Here is a 19,616-nt window from a genome sequence, read left to right on the forward strand (position 1 = left end):
TATTTCACAAATTTAAAATTATTGTACGGACTACTACTTTGTGATCGTAATTATTTTAAATATATATTAATGTGTGTTCAAACCCAAAATCACATATTTAAGTGGTAATATTCATAGACTAAAATAAATATATAGAAAGTATTTTTAAACGATTTATGATTTAAAATCAAATTTTTATTAGTTACTTCTAAGGGGTAATGTACAATAATCAATTCTAAGATTCTGTGATTTATACATTATTATTGATTGCACATTTTCTTTCCTGATGAAATTTTTCAATATTTAAACTTTCTTTTGAGTAATTAACTTCTTTAATTTTTATAAACTCAAAGAAACCAGTTTTTTTGAATAAAATAAAATTATTTTTACCTTTGTTGCCTATCATGATAATTTTACAACTAACAAGAACGAAGAGTTTAAAAGAGTATAAAGAAGTTAAAAAAATTGTCCAAAAAATGTATCTGGAATATCATTTTTAGGGTATAATAAAGCTGCACTAAAAATGCAGCAGCAATATCACTAAACTTTTTTTATTGTAGCTCACTTAGTAATTTGGCCAACACTTATTTTAACAGGTTGACTGCTGACCACTTTGATTGGAGTGCTTTGTCTTCATTAGTTAACATCATCCACTTCAGCCAGTCTAGCTGTTACTTGTAGCTTATTACGCATCAGTTCAGTCTAATCATCTGACGAAGGAATATTATGCTAATGTGAAATCATTGATAAACAACAGTTTTAAAACGTGTTGGTTTCTCGTATTTCTTTTTGGAGTTATGGCAATGGGCTTTTAAAAATGGACAATGAAGTAGACCTTCTGGCCTTGGTGAAGACTTTCTAGAAAGAAACACGATAAGTTTTATAAAAATGAAAGGTTAACTAACCTTGAATTACTATAGTGTCTAGAGGGATGTGATGGCAGCAATGATGGCTATCAACCCGATTCCATATTCGACGGATCTAGTTCAAGCACTGGGGTTGAAGACGAAACTTTCCTTGAATCAAATGCATCATCTCTTGTTCCAACCGACAAATCGACTACAAATCAAGCTCAGCATGGTAATACACAAGTAAAATAGTGTAATACAGGTATGTTAAAACAATTTACATTTAAGAATCAGCAGAAACTACTGGTGCCAATTTCAGAAGGCAAACTGGTTGATTTTCAAATTATAATTGATGATAATTTCTTGCACATACAGATGAATGAATATACTATAGAGACATTATTACAACCAGAAACAAAAGAAAAATCTCATACTACTCGATGGAACAATCTTACTGTACAAGACTTGAAAATTTGTATAGTTTTATCCTACATACCATTACAATTTCTTGGAGTCAACTCAATAATTATTGGAAGACTGACTTCTCTTCCTGACATCTGTACTTAAATAATAATGTCCTAAACAGATTTTCCTTATTTTATGTTACTTGCATACATTTATATTGCATCTTTTATAGAATCTTTTTGCAGAATCAATTCCCATAGCTCATATTTACATAAGATAAGAATTGCAATAGACATTTACAATAATAAAATTAAAGATACTTATAAACCCAAGCCGAGAGTTGTTATTGCTATGGTGCTCTGGTTAGGCTGCCTACAATTCCAAGCAGTTCATTAAAAACAAATGCCATAAATATGATATAAAATTGTACTTGTAACAGAACCAAATGGACTGATACTCAAATTTCATGTTTATGAAGGTTCCTCAGATGGCAAAGTATCATTTTATATTTGATTCAAGCTTCTAGAAAGACACATACTAACTATACTAGAATGCTGTGAGTAGACACAGAGCATAACCCAAGAGAAGTTATAACTGCAAAACTAAAAAAGGAGAAAATAAATGCACATTTTGTAATGGAACTTATGCACTAGGAATGGTGTGACCAACATAATGTTATCAACACAAAGTTCAGAAATGAAATGTAAGTTTTTAGAAACAAAGAGATGTGAAAACTAAAAGCCCACATCTATAATAGGTTGCAATAAATTCATATCTGAAATGGATCGGCAAGATTACATGACGTAATGTTACCCTTGTAGCTGAAAAAGTTTACTTTGGAACAAAAATGATTTTTATATGTGCTGCAGATGAACTTGATAAATTTTCATTTCTTAAATAAGAAATATGTAAAATGCACAGATGTTTGTAGAACTCCTGATTACAGATAATAAAGAGCTTATCGCCATTACACACTTTACCAGCAGTTCATTACATTATTAGAGCTGCTTTCCATAGCAAAGCATCAGCAAAATTGGAAAGATCAACAAAAAAAAAAAAAAAAAGGCTTAAGAGATTCAATAAGAATCAATTACAGTAACGTTAAAAAAATACCAAAAAAGGGTATATGGGGAATAATGCAAATTATGCAGATAAAATAAAATCATCAAGAACCAGACAATCTATGAATGCAAATCCTGCCTGGCCTGGAAAACCCCGATTTGGGTTAAATTTATTTTACAGATCATCGTACAAATGTAAATTGATTGAGAAAAATAATTTCTCGTATTTTCTATTTTAAATCATTTATTTAATGTTTCAAACGGTATATATTTTAATGTTTCATATTTATGAATTTTTTATAATTTATTTAATTATAAAAACATAATTTAATGGCATCTTTTGTTTATTTTTTTGTATATTTATAAAAATAAAATTATACAAATTAGATAATTCTATAATAAAAATTATATAGTTTATAAAAATATAATTTTAATTTATTTAATTAAATAAATAAAATTTATAAAAATAAAATTAATTATACAAGGTGTTCCGCCTGATTTATCTTATACTTTAATATTACACTTTCTATTTTTAATTTTACTGATAATTCTGGTTTATTTTTGTGTTTTGAAGCTTATCTTAAATCATGTAAATTCAATATGTAAAAGTTTTTTCTGATTATTTTTATGTAGTACCTGAAGTTTCCACACGAAGTATCGACACTTCGAAGTTTCCACACTCTCATAAAAATATATGTTAATTTTTTAAATAAAGTCTTTCTAAGAAAATTTAATTATTATTCTCAAGTAACACAATAATCTCTCCTACCAGAGTGTTCAGCATTTAGCAAAAGATATGTGTGACGCCGACCACTTTGATCGGAATTCTAAGTATTTAAAGCAAAAAAATGAATTCCAACTTTTGCTGCACAACTACAATATAATCTGACCACTATACATTTAAAGAAAGATGAAAAATCAAATCTTTGCATCAGGGTTGATACCCTCAAAGGTTTTTGACAGTCAACCTGTTAAAAAAGGTGATAAATTATTTTAAATATGTGAAAATGTAATAAAAGTGGTTTACAACACTCAAGATATTTTCTTCTTTTTACATAATTTCAACGTCTCCACAAACAAAGAAAAGGTATTTAATTTTAAGTAATACAGTCCAAACATACACACTATGACACAAACCGAGTTTCCACATAGAAATTCAGAATTTAAACTCAACAGAAAGCATTTAAAACATAAATTTTTCACAATACAATTTAGAATGCAAATACTTAAACAATTGATACACTGGAGTTAGTGGAAAACTTGTGAATGATAATTCTGAAGAAACAATTTCAATAGGTTTTGACCAATTTTTAATGTGTTAAATGCTAAATAATCAAAATATTTTTAAAAACTATAAAATGACCAATATAGAATCTGAGGAATAGTGGTTTTTAAAATTTAATAAATTTAGAATTACTGTAAGCTATTACAACATTTTTTTGACTGTTTTTATGCAAACTGGGGTTTTGAAAAGTACACTCAAAACACCAATTGAACATGAAATTTTATCAAAGAAAAAGTGATTAACACAGATACAAAAGAAGAAGGACCAAACAATAAATCAAAGTAACATGATTTTTTAATCCACAAATCATTGTGGTTAACAGTTAAGGCAATAGATATTAAATCATAATTGTCAGTAAAAAAATTAATCTGGCATTCAACAATTATTACCACAAATACTTTTATAAATAAATATTAAGGAAAACATTTGTTACTGATATTTAACATATTACAACATCTTCATGCCCGATATGTAAACAAAATAACACCATCCAATTATATAACATAAGAGGCATTCTGCATAAGGCCCAAAATTTTATCTAACATTTGCAATGTTTTAAGCAACTGTACATATTTAAAAATTGTACTGGTACATCACAGAAAAATAAATTCCCTTAAAGGGTTACCCTGGTACATTCTTCACAAACTTACATGATTTATAGAAAATTGATAAAGTTTTAATCTAATTAGATTAAATCCTAAATTCAATGAATTGGGCACTGATAAGACGTTAATAGAAAATAGCTTGACAAATATTGGGGGAAAGAATATACAAATACAACAGTTACACTTTATCAAGAGCAGATTTTACGGTTAAGCAACATTAGTAAATTCCTTCTCTGACAAAAACAAAAGTTGAAAAACTGCTGTATTAAAAAAAATATCCTTTTCAGATATGTCTTTCAATCTTTTTTTGTATTATATTATCTATAAGAGAATACATCTGTTACATTTTTATACATTATATATATATATATATGTAGAATTCAGATGCTGATTAACTTTATTACTTTGTGTATTTATGTATATATAGATATTAATTTATTTTGTTTTTTTGTACAGAAGGTGAAATACCTGCAATGCCAGCAATAGCTTCTGAAGCGAAATATTTTACATCAACATCTGGGTCACCGTTTAATTTATCCAATACAGGTTTAACTTGAGACTGTACGACACTGAAAAATTAAAAAAACAACAGTATTAGGCATTAATGGAATTAATATTAGTAAGCCTACAAGTAATTAAAAAAAATAAATTATCTAAAAAAAAAGAAACACATGATTCAATAATTACACAGTAGATTTGAATTAAACGCATATGCTGATAAATATTTATTAACCTCTATGTTAAATTAACTCCCTTGGTCATATAGATAATAGGCAGCCAGATATAAGACACAGATGTCTGCCTAAAGTATAAGTGTAGAGTGATGACGTGTTGCCTTCTTCATAGAGCTTAACACATTCACTGCTTGCTTTTTGCATGAATAAAAAAACATATCCATGTGTGGTTAATACACAGATATATATTAACCATCCGTGCTGAAATATTTTTTTGTAACTAACAAGTATACTAGCTATCGGCATTTATATGTCTTGGAATGCAAGACATTTGAAAAACCTGAAAAACACAATTAGCTAGCGTGTGGTATGCACCGGAGATGAAAAAGATAGATTACTACCATTCATGCTGAACAATCACTCGCGCATGGTTGAAAGTATTCGTAAATGTCTTAAGTTGTTCATACTGGCAATTTATGATAACTAATTTTGTTAGATAAAAATGGTTTATTTCTTTTTATTAAAAAAGAAAGAACTAAGTTTGTAGATTTTACTTAAATCTATGTTAAATTTATTTGCAATAAATCCTTAATTTATTCCGTATATCAATAATTTATTCAGAAATGTTTATTTTACTTTTGCATCAGTCTGAATAATTTACAGTTTATTCTCATCCGATTTTATCTGAAATGTTTACGACCTGAAAATTAAATTTTACGTAAATTCCTCTGAAATTTTAGAAGATCTGACAAGTAAAGTAATTATATGAAATAATACATTTATATATTATAACATTTTTATTTAAAAGAATAATAATAAAATTAAAAATATTTACATAACATATGGAAAAGTAATATTTAAATAATAAAAAAAAATAAATTTAAAATGAAAATAACAGTATCAATGCATAATTATAAAATTAAAGATAATATAAAATGTATGGTAAACAATGAATTACATATACAACACCTCTATAAACACTAAAATCTAATTGTACAAAGTACAATTAGTGGTGCACTGGTGTTACTAGTGCTTTCTAATCTCATTCTAGTGAAAATAATGAAAGAAGGTCATATAAACATGGAAAATCACAGTTAGCAAGTTAGAGCTAGCGAAAGATTTCACCTCGATTCCTGAGCAAAGAGCGAAATAAAACCATACTGAAATTCTAGGAGCCAAAATTAAAGTGTGTGCGTGCACGTGTGTGTGTATGTATGTGTGTTTGTGTGTGTGAGTGAACAAACGAACATTTACATTTTTATTTATGCATTGTTTAAGACAGTTTCTAAGCAACTGTTATTTAATTTTTAATTCAGTTCTATTAGAATTTCTGATAGAGTTACACGTATTGAATCTCTGCTGCTCGTTTGAGATCATATAAAAGCTACATCAAAAGAAATATATAGAAGAAAAAAAAGAATTGCAAAACAAAAACTTCTTTTATTAAAATAACAACAAAAACCACTGCAATTTGAAGAAAAGAGGAATAACATCAACAAAAAGAAATCTTAATCGAAATTAAATAAACTCAAGAAAACCAAGAATCATTAAAGATAACAACAAAGAAATAGAATAAGGAATAATAATAAAAGGTATTTATATAAAAGTTAGATAACTTAAAAAAATAATAAGAGTAAACATGGTTGAACCATAACAATAATGGTGGGGTGGGATTAAGTGAGGTGGGGTGGTGGGCCCCCATCTCAATTTTTTGTTAGTTTTGAAGATATTAAGATGAAGGATAAAACAAATTTCTTCGGTTATTATTAACTGATAATTGGTTAATGATTACACACGACAAATTAAAACATGCCATATATCAGCCAATTTCATAAAGTCTGAATAAAAATTAACAAAATGACTTATCTATAAACTATATATAATATACATTATAAGAAGAAAGAAGAAAGGAAATGTTACCCATCTATTTTGAAAAAGATTGATTCATCTTGTTTTTATAAATTATGAATACGATGTAAAAAGATATTCATGCTACCTATTAAGAGGCCGGGACAAAATGCGTTGAATTAAATGTTTCTATGTTACAAAGAAAATCATGGTTGGACTGTCACTTTTTTGATATAAATATTTATAAACTATCATTCAAAGTGTATTAAAATAAAAAAACAGATAATGTTGATTATAAACGACTAAAATGTTATATTGACATTATTCTGGTAACATAACATAATGTTTAAGACCTCTAACTGAATATCTGACCCGAGGCTACCATTAGAAATCATCAGCTTATAATCCATGAAATAGCGCATGTATTCATCCGAGGTAAGCCAAATAAACCAGATTGCTATCCCTCACAGCCACTGCAGATCAAGAAAGGCTGATTGCTGAATACAACCGCCAGATACTAATGCGGTGTCCAAGCTTAACGAGAATGAGATAGCAGCTTCGATGTTGAATCCGTCATGCCCGTTTGCACTCGAGTTCTGGTGAAAGCATTTTTGTTAAGTCCTAATGAACAACCAGGTCTGTCTTTTAACGCAATAGTAGAGGAAATGGAAGATAATCCTTTGATTTGAGCATGCAGTATGCAAGAATTGGCGCCGCTATTTTATTTTACATTTTCAGTTTTTAATAAAAGTTGAACAAACATATTTGATTTATTGTATAAAATATTTTTCGTTGATCACTTTATTATTTCAGTTTTTTCCATAATAATACCTACATTTTTCTATTACACATAAACACAATTTAAAATTTTTTTCATGAATGTTATAGCACCGTAAGACCTAAATTCATAACAGAGATTTAAAATAATTTTAAAAAATAAATAAAAGTGTGTATTAATAATTTTAAAATAAACCAATAAACCACAGAACAATTATACGCGCACACGCACATCACCACCATTGCAAAGAAGTCACGAGCACATTAAACTGTTTAGAAAAAATTTTATGACAAAGTTATTATACTTTCATTGCACTGCTTATTTATTCTTATATAGTGTAAAAGTAGTGATACATGAAAAAAGTGTAAAAAATTCAAATCTAAATTTGTATACTACTCTCAATAAAATTTATTGATTTGTCTACGTTAAATTTGGTAGTTGGAAAATTTTTTTTTTTAAGTTTAATGTAAGAAATCCAATAAAAACTTGTGTAAGATTTTTCATTTTCAAAAAAAAGAAAAACATTATTTAAACAAAAAAAAAAGAAAAAAGTGTTTTGGTTGTATTTAAAACTTCACATAAGTTTACAAAGACATGAAAGCTGATATTCACCACAAACATTTTATTGTTTTTGAATTATATGCATTTTTTTTTAGATGTGTAAGGAACTGAATCCTTATAGAAATGAAGTTGATTAACTGCCGATTAAAATCAGCAGTTGAAGAACTTATTAGGATTTCACAAATCATTTACATCTATAAATTCAATCTGATCATTATGGGTACTTTTTATAAAATATTGAATCATTACTTTCAGAAAAAGCAATTCTCGTTAATATCCAAAGTACCTCAGAATGAATGATTAATTCCTACATATGGAATTTTAATGCTTATATATTCAAATATATATTTATATATATATTCTTTAAAGTTTTCTACTGGATAAAGAAGTATTTAGAAACAATTTAAAAAATATTGTACAATACATTAATTATACGGTTAAAGATTTGAAAAAGTTTAGTTCATAAGAAATGACAACTGTCTACTACTACTACCGATTATTAAGACTGTATATTAATAATTTTAGTGCCCATGTGTGTAATCACTTTTAAAACTAACCAAATTAATGAATTATTAAGCTCACAAGAAATTGTAATTTTCCTTTTCTGCAGTGAAATATTTAGCCTTGCCTTAATGTTTTGAGAAACAATTAAGTTTCAAAAACTTTTCATTCTCAATTTCGCAAAAACTGTTTGCATATGTGAAATTTCCACACAGTTATACATATACACACAGTGTATATATACATATACATATACACACAGTGGGTGTGTATATGTATGTGTGTGTATGTATGTAAGTGTGTGTGTGTTAAGTATGTGTGTGTGCACATGCATAAGGGGCCAATCTGGACCCCAGGGGTCCATGGGACAGAGCATCTTGAGTGATGATCATGAGCGAACCAAGCCCTGACCAGGTAGTTGTTATTACAATAAAACAATGTTAGCATTATTACAATAATTAATGTTCATTGGTTAAAAAAGAATCATTTTAATATTCTAATACTACTAGAATTAGTATTAGAATAATATTCTATATTCTAGAAAGACATCATAGACTAATAGTTACACAAATTTACCACAATAAATGTAAATTCACAGTAATAAAATGTTAAAACAAAAATAATTTGTAAATTTATTAATAAAAGCTAGTTAAGAAATTCTTAATAAATTCTATTTCTATAAGCCTCATAATGATATTAGATAAGGTATTATGTTTTTTAAGAGCAAAATATTTACTATTCCAAATAATACCTTTTACTTAAGACTGTTTATGTTTAATGTTACACCATCTACAACTGTGTGTAATCGATTAGTACAGAGTGAACTCTTAAATAGTAATTTTAAATGTTATACTGATGATAATGTACTTACTTTGGATCAAGAACAGGGCTAATTTTTTGTAATGTTTTTGCGACGTTAAACCTAACGTTAGCAACAGAATCATAAGCCATATCAATAACAGTTGGTAGCATCATTCTTTCTGTTATTTCTGGACCACAAACTGCAGCTAGTACCTATATTATACAAAATACAATAAATAAATACACAAATTAGAACTAACCAATCAGCTGTAACAGTAATAAATCATAAATTGGGAAACAGAATTAACAAAAACAACTACATCCAAATAAGCTTTAATGGTAAGTTACAATGCTGCAATTGTATTTCATATTTTGCATTTGGTACAAACATCAATAATTTCCCTCACCACTCACAAAAAAAAGAAGAAAAAATTAAATACAAATATTGAATTTACGCTGCGTTTAATACTCTAAAAAAAGAAAAAATTGTATGATTTGATCTACCAGAATATGCACTTTTCAAGGATGCAAAATATAAATTTGGCAGAGTTGCAGTTCATGATAATAGTGAAAATAGTGTGTACTACACTAATTGATGACAGATAAAAAAATAAATAATCAATACATCACAAATATATCATTAAAAAATTAAAAAGAACAGTAATCAAATTTTATTTTCAACTGGAAAATACTTATTTGTTAACGGTATGAGTGTCTATCAACTATAAAGAATTAAGTGGTTTTCTCATTTTTGGAAGATTACAACAGTTATAAGATTCTTGACCTAACTGATAATCAATCTCTATCTAAATACCACCAAACTGTTGAAAATGTGAGAAAAATTGTGTATGAGCTCAAATTCAATGAAATTCCTTGCCAAAATCATAAGCACAAATAAAATATCTGAAATATTGAAATCTACATAAAAATAATTTATTCCCATTTTAGATATCCTAGATCACTGAAATTATGTGGCCAATTCTGATAAGTGGTATAGAAGTTGGAGAAACAAAAGACCATAAAGTTGGAGAAAAGAAAGACGACCATAAACAGCAAACTACAAAAATAAAATTTCTTAAAATTATGACAGGCAAGACAAAAAATGGTTTGTATAAGGATTGTAAAACCAAGGGCCTATACAAATAAAGAAAATAAGTTGAAAGGTGTGGAAAAAATAAGATTAAATTGCTTTGGGCACATTAAGAGAATAAAGTAAAAACCAATAGCACCGACAATGCTAAATTACAAATTAAATGGCAGGGAAACAAGGGAAACCAAAAGAACTGCGGATAAATTAAGTTAAAGATATTACAAAGCTATGTGGTTTGATGGAAAGGTAATAAAAGTTATAATGGAAATATCTATGATTCATCATCTACCTCAAAGATACTAGGTATTACAAGACTAACTGATAAAAAATAATAGTTATAACAGGTTAATAATAGTTATTATTAAAATAATAATTTAATTTACAATTATTCATAAATAATTATTACATAGTTTATAATTATTTAATTTAAATTCAGTACCATAACATAAATATAACCGTAACATAAATATAAATACAAAGAAAAAAATACAAAATTATTTACTTACATTAATACTAAAAAGACATGTCATTCTATGTAAATAATTTTGATCCCGTGACATACATTGTATCTTGGGTATAACTGTATTACGTGCCCATTCAGCACCAAACTTCTCAACTAGCTTTTTCAAATTGTGTGTAGCTGCTTCGCGAATTGCATACACTGAAAAAAAAAAGGATAAAATACACTTAATGCACAATAAAAACTATCATAATTTTCCACAAATGCCATTGCAGCATTTATTCTGGCACTGAAAGCTTGGAATTATTTTTCATCTGACCTTAAATGATAGATATTTAATTATTCTTAATTTATAGCTTTACAAATGATGGAAATCATGTTAGTTCCCCAAGATTGAAAATATCAAGATTTTCATTACTATAATCTCTTATAGAAAAACAGGCTGTAATAAGATTTTTTTTTTCTTTTTTGACTAATGAATTAATTCAACACAAAAGCTTACAAACAAGTTTGTGCGTAAGTAGAAGTTGGAAAATTGTAGCATATGAGAAATGTCATGCCTGACCGGGATTTGTATCCGTTACCTCTGGTTGTAAGGCCAAGATGCTACCACTCCACCAAGGTTATCAGCTAACTGGTATATGCATGGTATTTTATTTTACAAAGGTCACCTGAAAATCGCTCACAAATGTTAACATATATTAACAGCTCAAATTTTTATAAGTGAATTGAATAGTTTCTAGGGCTATGAAGCATTCTACCCACAAGTCTATTTTTATCTCTCTCTTTACCTCTTTCTCACTCTCTCCCTTTTTTCTTCCTCTCTCTCACTCAGTTCTCTTTCTCAAATTGCATGAATTAATAGAACTCTAGCCTTTTTATAAACAAACAAGGGTGAATCAAATATAAATAAAACTTTTCATTCTGAGTGCATAAGTTTGAAGAAAGAGGGCAGCCACTTCTAGAGTGCATTGGTGGAAATGTCAGGAATCAACACACCAAGCGGTGTCCAATTCAGACCAGTTTAGCAGAAGTACTCGCGATGTCAGAGTAACAGGTGCAGCCTTCCACTGCGCAACGCATTATCATTAAATTTCTCACTCATGAAGGCATAAAACCAGTAAAAAATTTGTAAAGACTGCACAGTTCACACATCAAACACTGTCAAGGGCTTGCATGTTTGGCTAGCATAAGGAATTCAAGGAAGGACTTTAACAGGTTGAAAATGAGGCATATGTTCACCATCCTCAGACCAGCATTACAGAGAACATTCACATGATTCGTAACCTTATTGAAGGAGATCAACATGACAGTTTCTGAAATTGCATCACAGGTTGGAATAATCTCTTTGTCACGAGCTTACAGCACAGTTTGCAAGAGAAGAGAATGCATTTTTGAATTCGATCATCACCTGCTACAAAACAGGTACATCATTACATGCCCGAATCCAAACAAGCCATCATGGAGTGAGGGTCGAAGGGAGAGGCACCCCCTGTGAAAGCTAAGACTCTGCTGGCAAGGTGCTTGCAACTGTTTTTTTTCAGCTGGTGAGGGGTTTTACACATTGATTTCTTGCATGAGTCGCACAATAAATGCTGCTTATTACTGTGAGCTTTTAAATGAGGTACAGATTGCTTATTCCATATGACCAACTGACTCGAGATGTTATTCTCCTCCATGACAACGCTCAGCCCCATACTGCAGCTCTAACTTGCAGAAAATCAGAGAAAATGAGATGAATTCAATTTGACCATTCTTCCTATAGCCCTGACCTATTGCCCGTGACTTTGATCTCTTTGGCCTGCTTAAAGAAGCACTAGGAGGACAATGACTCTAAGACGATGTCGCGGTGGAGATCTTTGTGCAGAATTGGTTCTTGACACAACCCGCTTCACTTTACAATGCGGGATCAAAAACCTTCCAATTCACTGGGAAAAATGCAATTCCAAAGCAGGATATTACACTGAAAAATGATGTTTGCATGGCTATTTGATTACATCAAATAAAACCTTTTAAAAAATATAGTCTCAATTTGATATGCCCTCATATATCGGTATGTGCTATTCTTATATATATTTGCAGCATTAAATATGCCATTTTTAAACTTCAACCTCCACTGAAAAGCCCCCTGATGTTTCAATTGAAATTTCCCAAAAGACATCCCCCTAAGTTTTTATGGAGAATATGAATCATATTGTAACAAGACCGGTATAACAGAACTGAGTAACAAATTCCTAACAATTAAGAAGTTGTAGAAAATATAATAATTTGAGGAATCCAGAAAGGGGCTAAAAGGAACCCTTTTAGTAAAGCTAACAGGTCTGTTTAACAATCGTCTTTTGGATTACTACCCACTGAGACACACCTAAACACATGTTGCTCCGTGAGAAGAGTTATCGGACCTAAGCTAGGAATGCATGAGCTCAGTCGATCGTTCTCATGCTCACTGGGTCTGGTTTGGCAGAAAAAGAAGATAGAATACATACTCCAGGGAAGACCAGTTGAAATCAGTTCCGCAAAGGGAGTCTGCGAAAAGGAGTTCTGCAAATCAGCCTAAACAAGATGTTATGATGTCAGTCTGAGAGATGTGAATCCATGAGATGAGTACTGCAAAATGAGTCTATGCGAGATGTTGTGATGTCAGTCTCCAAGATATGAGTTCTGCGAAATGTCAGTCAGCGAGATTTCTGCAAATCAGACTAGGCAAGGCATTGTGACATCAGTCTGTGAAATGTGAGTCGGCGGTGTTAATCTGTGAGATTTTAATCTGTGAGATTTTAGTCTGTGAGATGTCAGTCAGCAAGAGTATTCTGCGAGATCAGTGAAGGAGTGAATTTCTAATTTAGATTAAACACAATTACAGTGACATTACAAGTAATTCCAGTACACAAAAACAAGAAATGGTTCAGTGAGTTACTGTTAGACTATAAGTAAAAGAGATAATGTACTAAATTTCATTCATAAACTGTTAGGATAGTTCTAATTATGAACAGCAAAGGTATTTGCAGTTAAAGAACTGTCTTATCTATTGTACTATTGTTGTTAACACATGACTAGTAGTTAAAAGTGCTAGTGGTGTCATACTTATGGATTTTGTCAGTAAGACTGAATTCTGCTTTTCATTATTTATCTACATGTGAAAAAATCCTGACAATTACTTTAAATTCTGTTTTGTATGTAACCACTGTTTGTTTTTATTATTATTGACATTTATGATTATTATTATTATTGTGGTTGTGATTACTATGATTACTTGTTTGTTATTGAAATTTAATATTATTGTTTACTGTTGCCATAATTGTCATTCTAATTATTATTGAGATTTTTTTTATTGAATTACTAATAATATTATTACTAATATTCTGATTATTATTGTGGTTGTGATTACAATTTTTTTTAATTTTTTTTATTATTGCTGTTTACTATTATTGTCATTATTATTATTAATGATTTGTCTAGTTTTTAAACCAATAAATTGTAATTAAACATTTTCATTTGTCAATCTCTCAATATCCTGATCGAGCCACAAACACACGACAATATCTCATAACCTGCATTGTAAATAGTCAGGATTCAACAGAAATGAATTTGTGCATTATTCAGCGTCAATATAGTCAGAATTTATATACTAATCAGAAAAAAGGTGACAAGAATATATTCTTGTCACAATATAATTTCTGAGTATATTTTAAACTGAAGACCAGGTGAGAAATCCTTTAGCGTTCTTTTGCTACAAGCAAATCAGTAAAATCAAATAATAACCCTTACTTTCATTTCTAATTTTTTCACACATGACAAGATATACCAAATGTTCCTTGAAACATTTTGCGCACTTTTCAATAGTAATTAATTTTAATCAATTAATTTATGTTTAATATAGCTAATCCTAATAGGGTGTTTACATGCATGACATAGAATGGTAGTGTGAGGTGCTAAATAGAACTATAAAAATACTATGCTCTTTTGAGATGGCACATAAACCATTTTAAGAGTTCATATGGCTTAACTCCATAAGATAGTTTAAAAAAAAAACATGCTAATCAGTGGACTAGCAAAAGAAAACCAAGATGTTTAAAATATACAAGTAATTTTATTCCAATGTAATTAGTTCACCTGACCAAAAATAGATTTATAAGTAAATAAATGAACACAATATGCATCAGACCAAGAGATACATCAAAAAAAAAATTTACATAAATAAAAATACTTGTTAAATTAAATTATTAAACAAAACAAGTACACTTTCACAGAAATATACAATAAACTTTGTTCTGTAAAAAACCTTAGAATTTTTACAGCCACAATGTCACATGAAGCTCCAGGCTTCTGCAGAATAAAGATCCTCTAATTTTCTAGTTATAACAAGTCAAATATGCTCACAATAACATTACATTAAATAGTTACCATGATCGACGAGCCAACTCATACAAAGCTGATTTAATTTTTCATCAAAGAATTCAACACCAAGCTGTCCAGCTAGAAGGGGCATATACTCAATTATAGCTAATCTAACTCTCCATTTTGAATCTTCAGCCAGTTCTACAATTGCAGGAAGAAGTGATTGAGACAGCTGTAAAAAAAATTAAATATATTAGAAAATACTGTCCATCTGCTAGTCCTGTAAAGTATTTCATAGAAAAAATTTATAAATTGTATAAAATCCTAAATATAAGGAGGCTTAGAAATCAGGTACCTACAAGTTATTTAGCACCTGACCTACAAGGACTACAAGTTGACTACAAGCACCTGACCCTACAAGTTATTTACCTTATTCTTTATACACTAAATATTATTATTAAATGAATTATTTCTTTAAATTAAAATGCAAAGACTTAACAACCCCCATCTCTATACATAATGCTATTCAGCTTTAAGAGTATTTTTCTTAAAAAGAATAATCTCTTCAGTGTAAAAAAAAAAAAATTTATTCATCTAGTGTAAAATTTGACACCTTACACAATAACTAAAAACACAGAATACTACAAACCATCTAGTTTAATAAATTTCCTCAATATATACTAAATTACCCCTCTGACTGAAAGATTTTGGTCAGTATTCTAAAAAAGTGAAAGTAAGGATTGAGAAAAATATAGGCCACTAAATAAATAATTTCTTCTAAAAATGTTTAAACAACATAGACTGCAACATATATAAGCACAATGCAGACAAACAGTTAAAATTAAATGGTAGATCCTACAACCACTAGTGTCAAGCAACATTATCTGAAATACATCATGCTCCCAAGAAATAATTTTATTATAAAAATTCTGCAATAGAAAAACTTTTTAATTCATGTCATTCCTTAATTTCATGCACTAAATTCAGGCTGTATAAATCTGTTCACTCAAAGAAAGGTAAATATTTAAACATTACAGAGAAAGAATAAATGGGAATCCAGATGACCGTTGTAGACTGGCTCATGTTGCCCATAGGATTGCTGCAAAGGTTCAAACAAACAACCCAATTATACCTGAGATCCTATCAGAAGCTGTTACTGAAAGGGTTCTCGTAGACAATGAGTATATTGGTGATCCAGTGATATTGCGGAGAAACAGCTGCGTTTGCAGCCAGGAGGGAATTACAGAGGGCCAATAGACATGTTGGCCAAATAGTTGAACTCCTTCAGGATTACTGGCGTGCAAGAGGTGCTTTGAATGTTGTCATAAAGGAGGCTAAGGCAAAGGCCTGGCTAAAACTGCTGGCTGACCTTAACGTCTATCCATGGTAGTGGGGGCATGTAAAATTGTTATGAGCAGATTTAGGAAACCTGTTACCCCACTTAGTAGAGATGTTGCTGTCCATACAATTTCCGAGCTTTTCCCAGTCATTGAGTCACCTTGGAGATAGATTCATGTGGTCCATATTCACCAATTCACAATTGATGAAATGCAAGGTGCTGCTTTGCAGCTACAAGCAGATAAAGAGCCCGGGCCAAAACACGGACCCAGGTCGATTATTAAGAAGCTTGTCTCAAGGCACCCTTGGGTAGTCTTTGACGCATTAAACTGTGTGCTACAAGTTTGCTGTTTCCCTCCATAGTATAAAGAGACACTGCTGGCCTTAATCTCTAAGAAAGCACTAACAGAATATGGTAGCGTTGCCTATCGTCCTATTTCCCTGTTAAACACGATTGGTAAGCTAATGGAATGGTAGGGTTCCGCAGGGGTTGAGCTTGGGCCCACTCTTGTGAAATCATGCCTTCGAAGGGCTGTTGAGTCTTAAATTTGATGGAGACGTTGACCTGGTTGCCTACGCCGACAACCTGGTCCTCCTGGTTGCCAGCTATACTGAAGCAGAGGTTGAGGATATGGTGAATGCCGTTGTGCAAAAAGTCAGTGAATACGGCTACATTTGAGAGGTCTTAGTTTGCCCCTCTCCAACATAAGTCCAAGGCTGTTGCACTCGCTGGGAGGAGGCGAATACAAGAGATGAGAGTATCAAATGCTGTACAGGGTGTATAATGGAATGCCTAAAGTTGAGGCTAGCCAAATCTTTTTGAGAGATTTGTAGGAAGTCTGGAATGCTTCCCCTACATGAGAATGGACAAGACGCATTATACATAGCACTGATCTGTGGGTTCAGCATGGCTTTGGGGAGGGTGGGATTCTACCTCTCCCAGCTGCTAACCGGGCATGAGCAGTTTGAGGGATACCTGTGCTGGTTTGGTAAACCTATGTTTGTAGATACTGTGAATCACAGGACATACTGGAGCACACCATATACCACTGTTGTAGATGGGATGGTGTTCGACAAGAGCTGGGTTTGACCTGGCTTACACCAGAGAGGACTATGGGTTATATGCTTTCCAGTAGGCAGGTCTGGGTAAATGTGGAGAAGCTAGCTTCAAGAATATTGAAGACAAAATCCCGTGACAGTTGGGACCTCAATCATGTGTGTGTGTGTGTTTAGTTAGGGAGGGAAGCCTCAATCTGGAGAGGACGATTCGCCGAGGTGGGCTGTTCTTGATGAGGGATCGAGGACCCCTTGTGGTAGTTTTTGAATAATGACAACTGGAAGCTGGAGAGCCTCATATAGGATCACTGCTAAAAAAAACTACACAGGAAGTGAGGTACTCTAATGGGTTGCTTACTAATCCAACTAGCAGCCAGACCTGCCATGCCAGACATACTGCCGGTAGGTGGGAAGAGCTGTTAGAATAGAAAGGACACCCCTTACGCTGTATTATACTTAATTACTTAATTGTGGGTCCAGCGGAGGGGAGTAAGGAGAAAAAGAAAAAGATGACTTTATGAAAGTAATCAGCAACTAGAGTTTATAAGTCATGAATTATCATGAATCAAAAAACAATTCTTCTTATAGTCTGGCAAGATAGGATAATACAAGAGTTTCTGATGTTAATAAAATAAAATAACAACATTGATCATCATAATCAAAATTTCAATTCTCTTTAGAGTAATTATCACAATTTTTCACTTGATCTTAGCAATTTAACCACTGAAATGTTTCCTCTGTTAATAAACTCATTTATTTAGTTTTATTCTGAAGCTTCTCATTGCTAAATGGATCACTGCTATAATTTCTTGTTGGAAACCACAACCGAGTATAACAATTGAATACAGTCAAATTTTCAAGGCTTTATCTTAAAAAATATTTAGAGATAACTCTTAATATATTAACCTGAAAATACAGATAACTTGAAAATACTTAAGATAGCTCTAAGGAAAATACCACAGTGTGCAGTTTCAAAGCTAAGTAGTATCATTTGGTCATACTTCTTTGAGGAGGACACTCATACACTTCTAATCAACAAGTGACAATGTTGCATGTGTCTTTACAATTAAAGCTTGAGGAATTTGGTTTTAACAAGATGGTGGCACCACTCATATGACAAGACCTTCTATGGATATTCTACAGAATTTATTTCCTTAGCATCTTATTTCATATATCAAGATAACATTCACGGCCTGTATGTTTGATTGATATTGCTAGGTAAACATTTTTCTTTAACAGTATTTCAAATGTCTTACGCCTAGTCTCTAAAAATTTTACTGCACTCACCATTCAATACAGAACTCAAAAATGCTATCCACCAAAAAGTTATAGCAAAACACAAAATTATCTATCAAGCAATAAAAAGTTTCAAAGCAAAGTTAAATGAGTTTATGAAAAAACTGAGGAAACATGGCTGATCGTGCAGATAGAATTCCCATTAATAATAATAATAATAATAGTATTTCTGGGTGTTTTATTAGATAACAAGTTCTCAGGAAATTATCATATTTATTTGTTTGTAACAAAATCAAACTATTGTTTTGCTTTTGAGCACCTTAATAAAAACCTAACCACATCCTCATTATTAAATACTTACTTACCTATGCTTACTGTTACCTATATTACTGTTTAAAGAATAATGTCATATCTTGCAGCTCTCTTAATAGTCAAAAAAAGTTTTTAACCTTTTCAGATCATGTAGCCATTAAATTGGCTACGAACGGCGTCAGTTTTAAAACGCTGTTACAAAATAATTTTATATGGCATCTAAATCAGTTATTTTGTTTTGTATTCACAAAGGAATCAGTTTTATTACACAATTTGAACGAGGTTTATACGATGTAAAATGTTTTATTTAGACTACAAAAGAATATGACCACTTTTTTCTCAGAAATGTGCTTGTGTGTGACTTGTGTACTATAATTGCTATGAGGGTTACGGATTTATTTATTATTTACAAAAATAGCTTATTATATTAGCATAATATC

The 19,616-nt window shown here is 30.7% G+C and overlaps 1 protein-coding gene across 2 annotated transcripts in view; it reads right to left on the reverse strand.

The window, feature by feature from the left end:
• The window catches only part of Pp2A-29B (Protein phosphatase PP2A regulatory subunit A), a 53,294-nt gene that overhangs the window by 13,029 nt on the left and 20,649 nt on the right, over positions 1–19,616 (reverse strand). Inside the window, exons 7-11 of one of the 2 annotated variants that reach the window (XR_012756722.1) lie at positions 15,301–15,466; positions 10,943–11,097; positions 9,417–9,559; positions 4,652–4,752; positions 885–1,038 (exon numbers count right to left, since the gene is read on the reverse strand). Coding sequence is in view for 1 of the 2 variants with exons in the window: in XM_075368472.1 (XP_075224587.1) it covers positions 4,652–4,752; positions 9,417–9,559; positions 10,943–11,097; positions 15,301–15,466 (565 nt within the window). In the remaining variant the exon portion in view is untranslated. The remainder of the gene's footprint in view (positions 1–884; positions 1,039–4,651; positions 4,753–9,416; positions 9,560–10,942; positions 11,098–15,300; positions 15,467–19,616) is intronic. The other variant, XM_075368472.1, reaches the window with a different exon arrangement.

This window comes from Lycorma delicatula, chromosome 6 (genome assembly GCF_047948215.1).
Source record: "Lycorma delicatula isolate Av1 chromosome 6, ASM4794821v1, whole genome shotgun sequence".
In the NCBI taxonomy this organism is placed as follows: domain Eukaryota; kingdom Metazoa; phylum Arthropoda; class Insecta; order Hemiptera; family Fulgoridae; genus Lycorma; species Lycorma delicatula.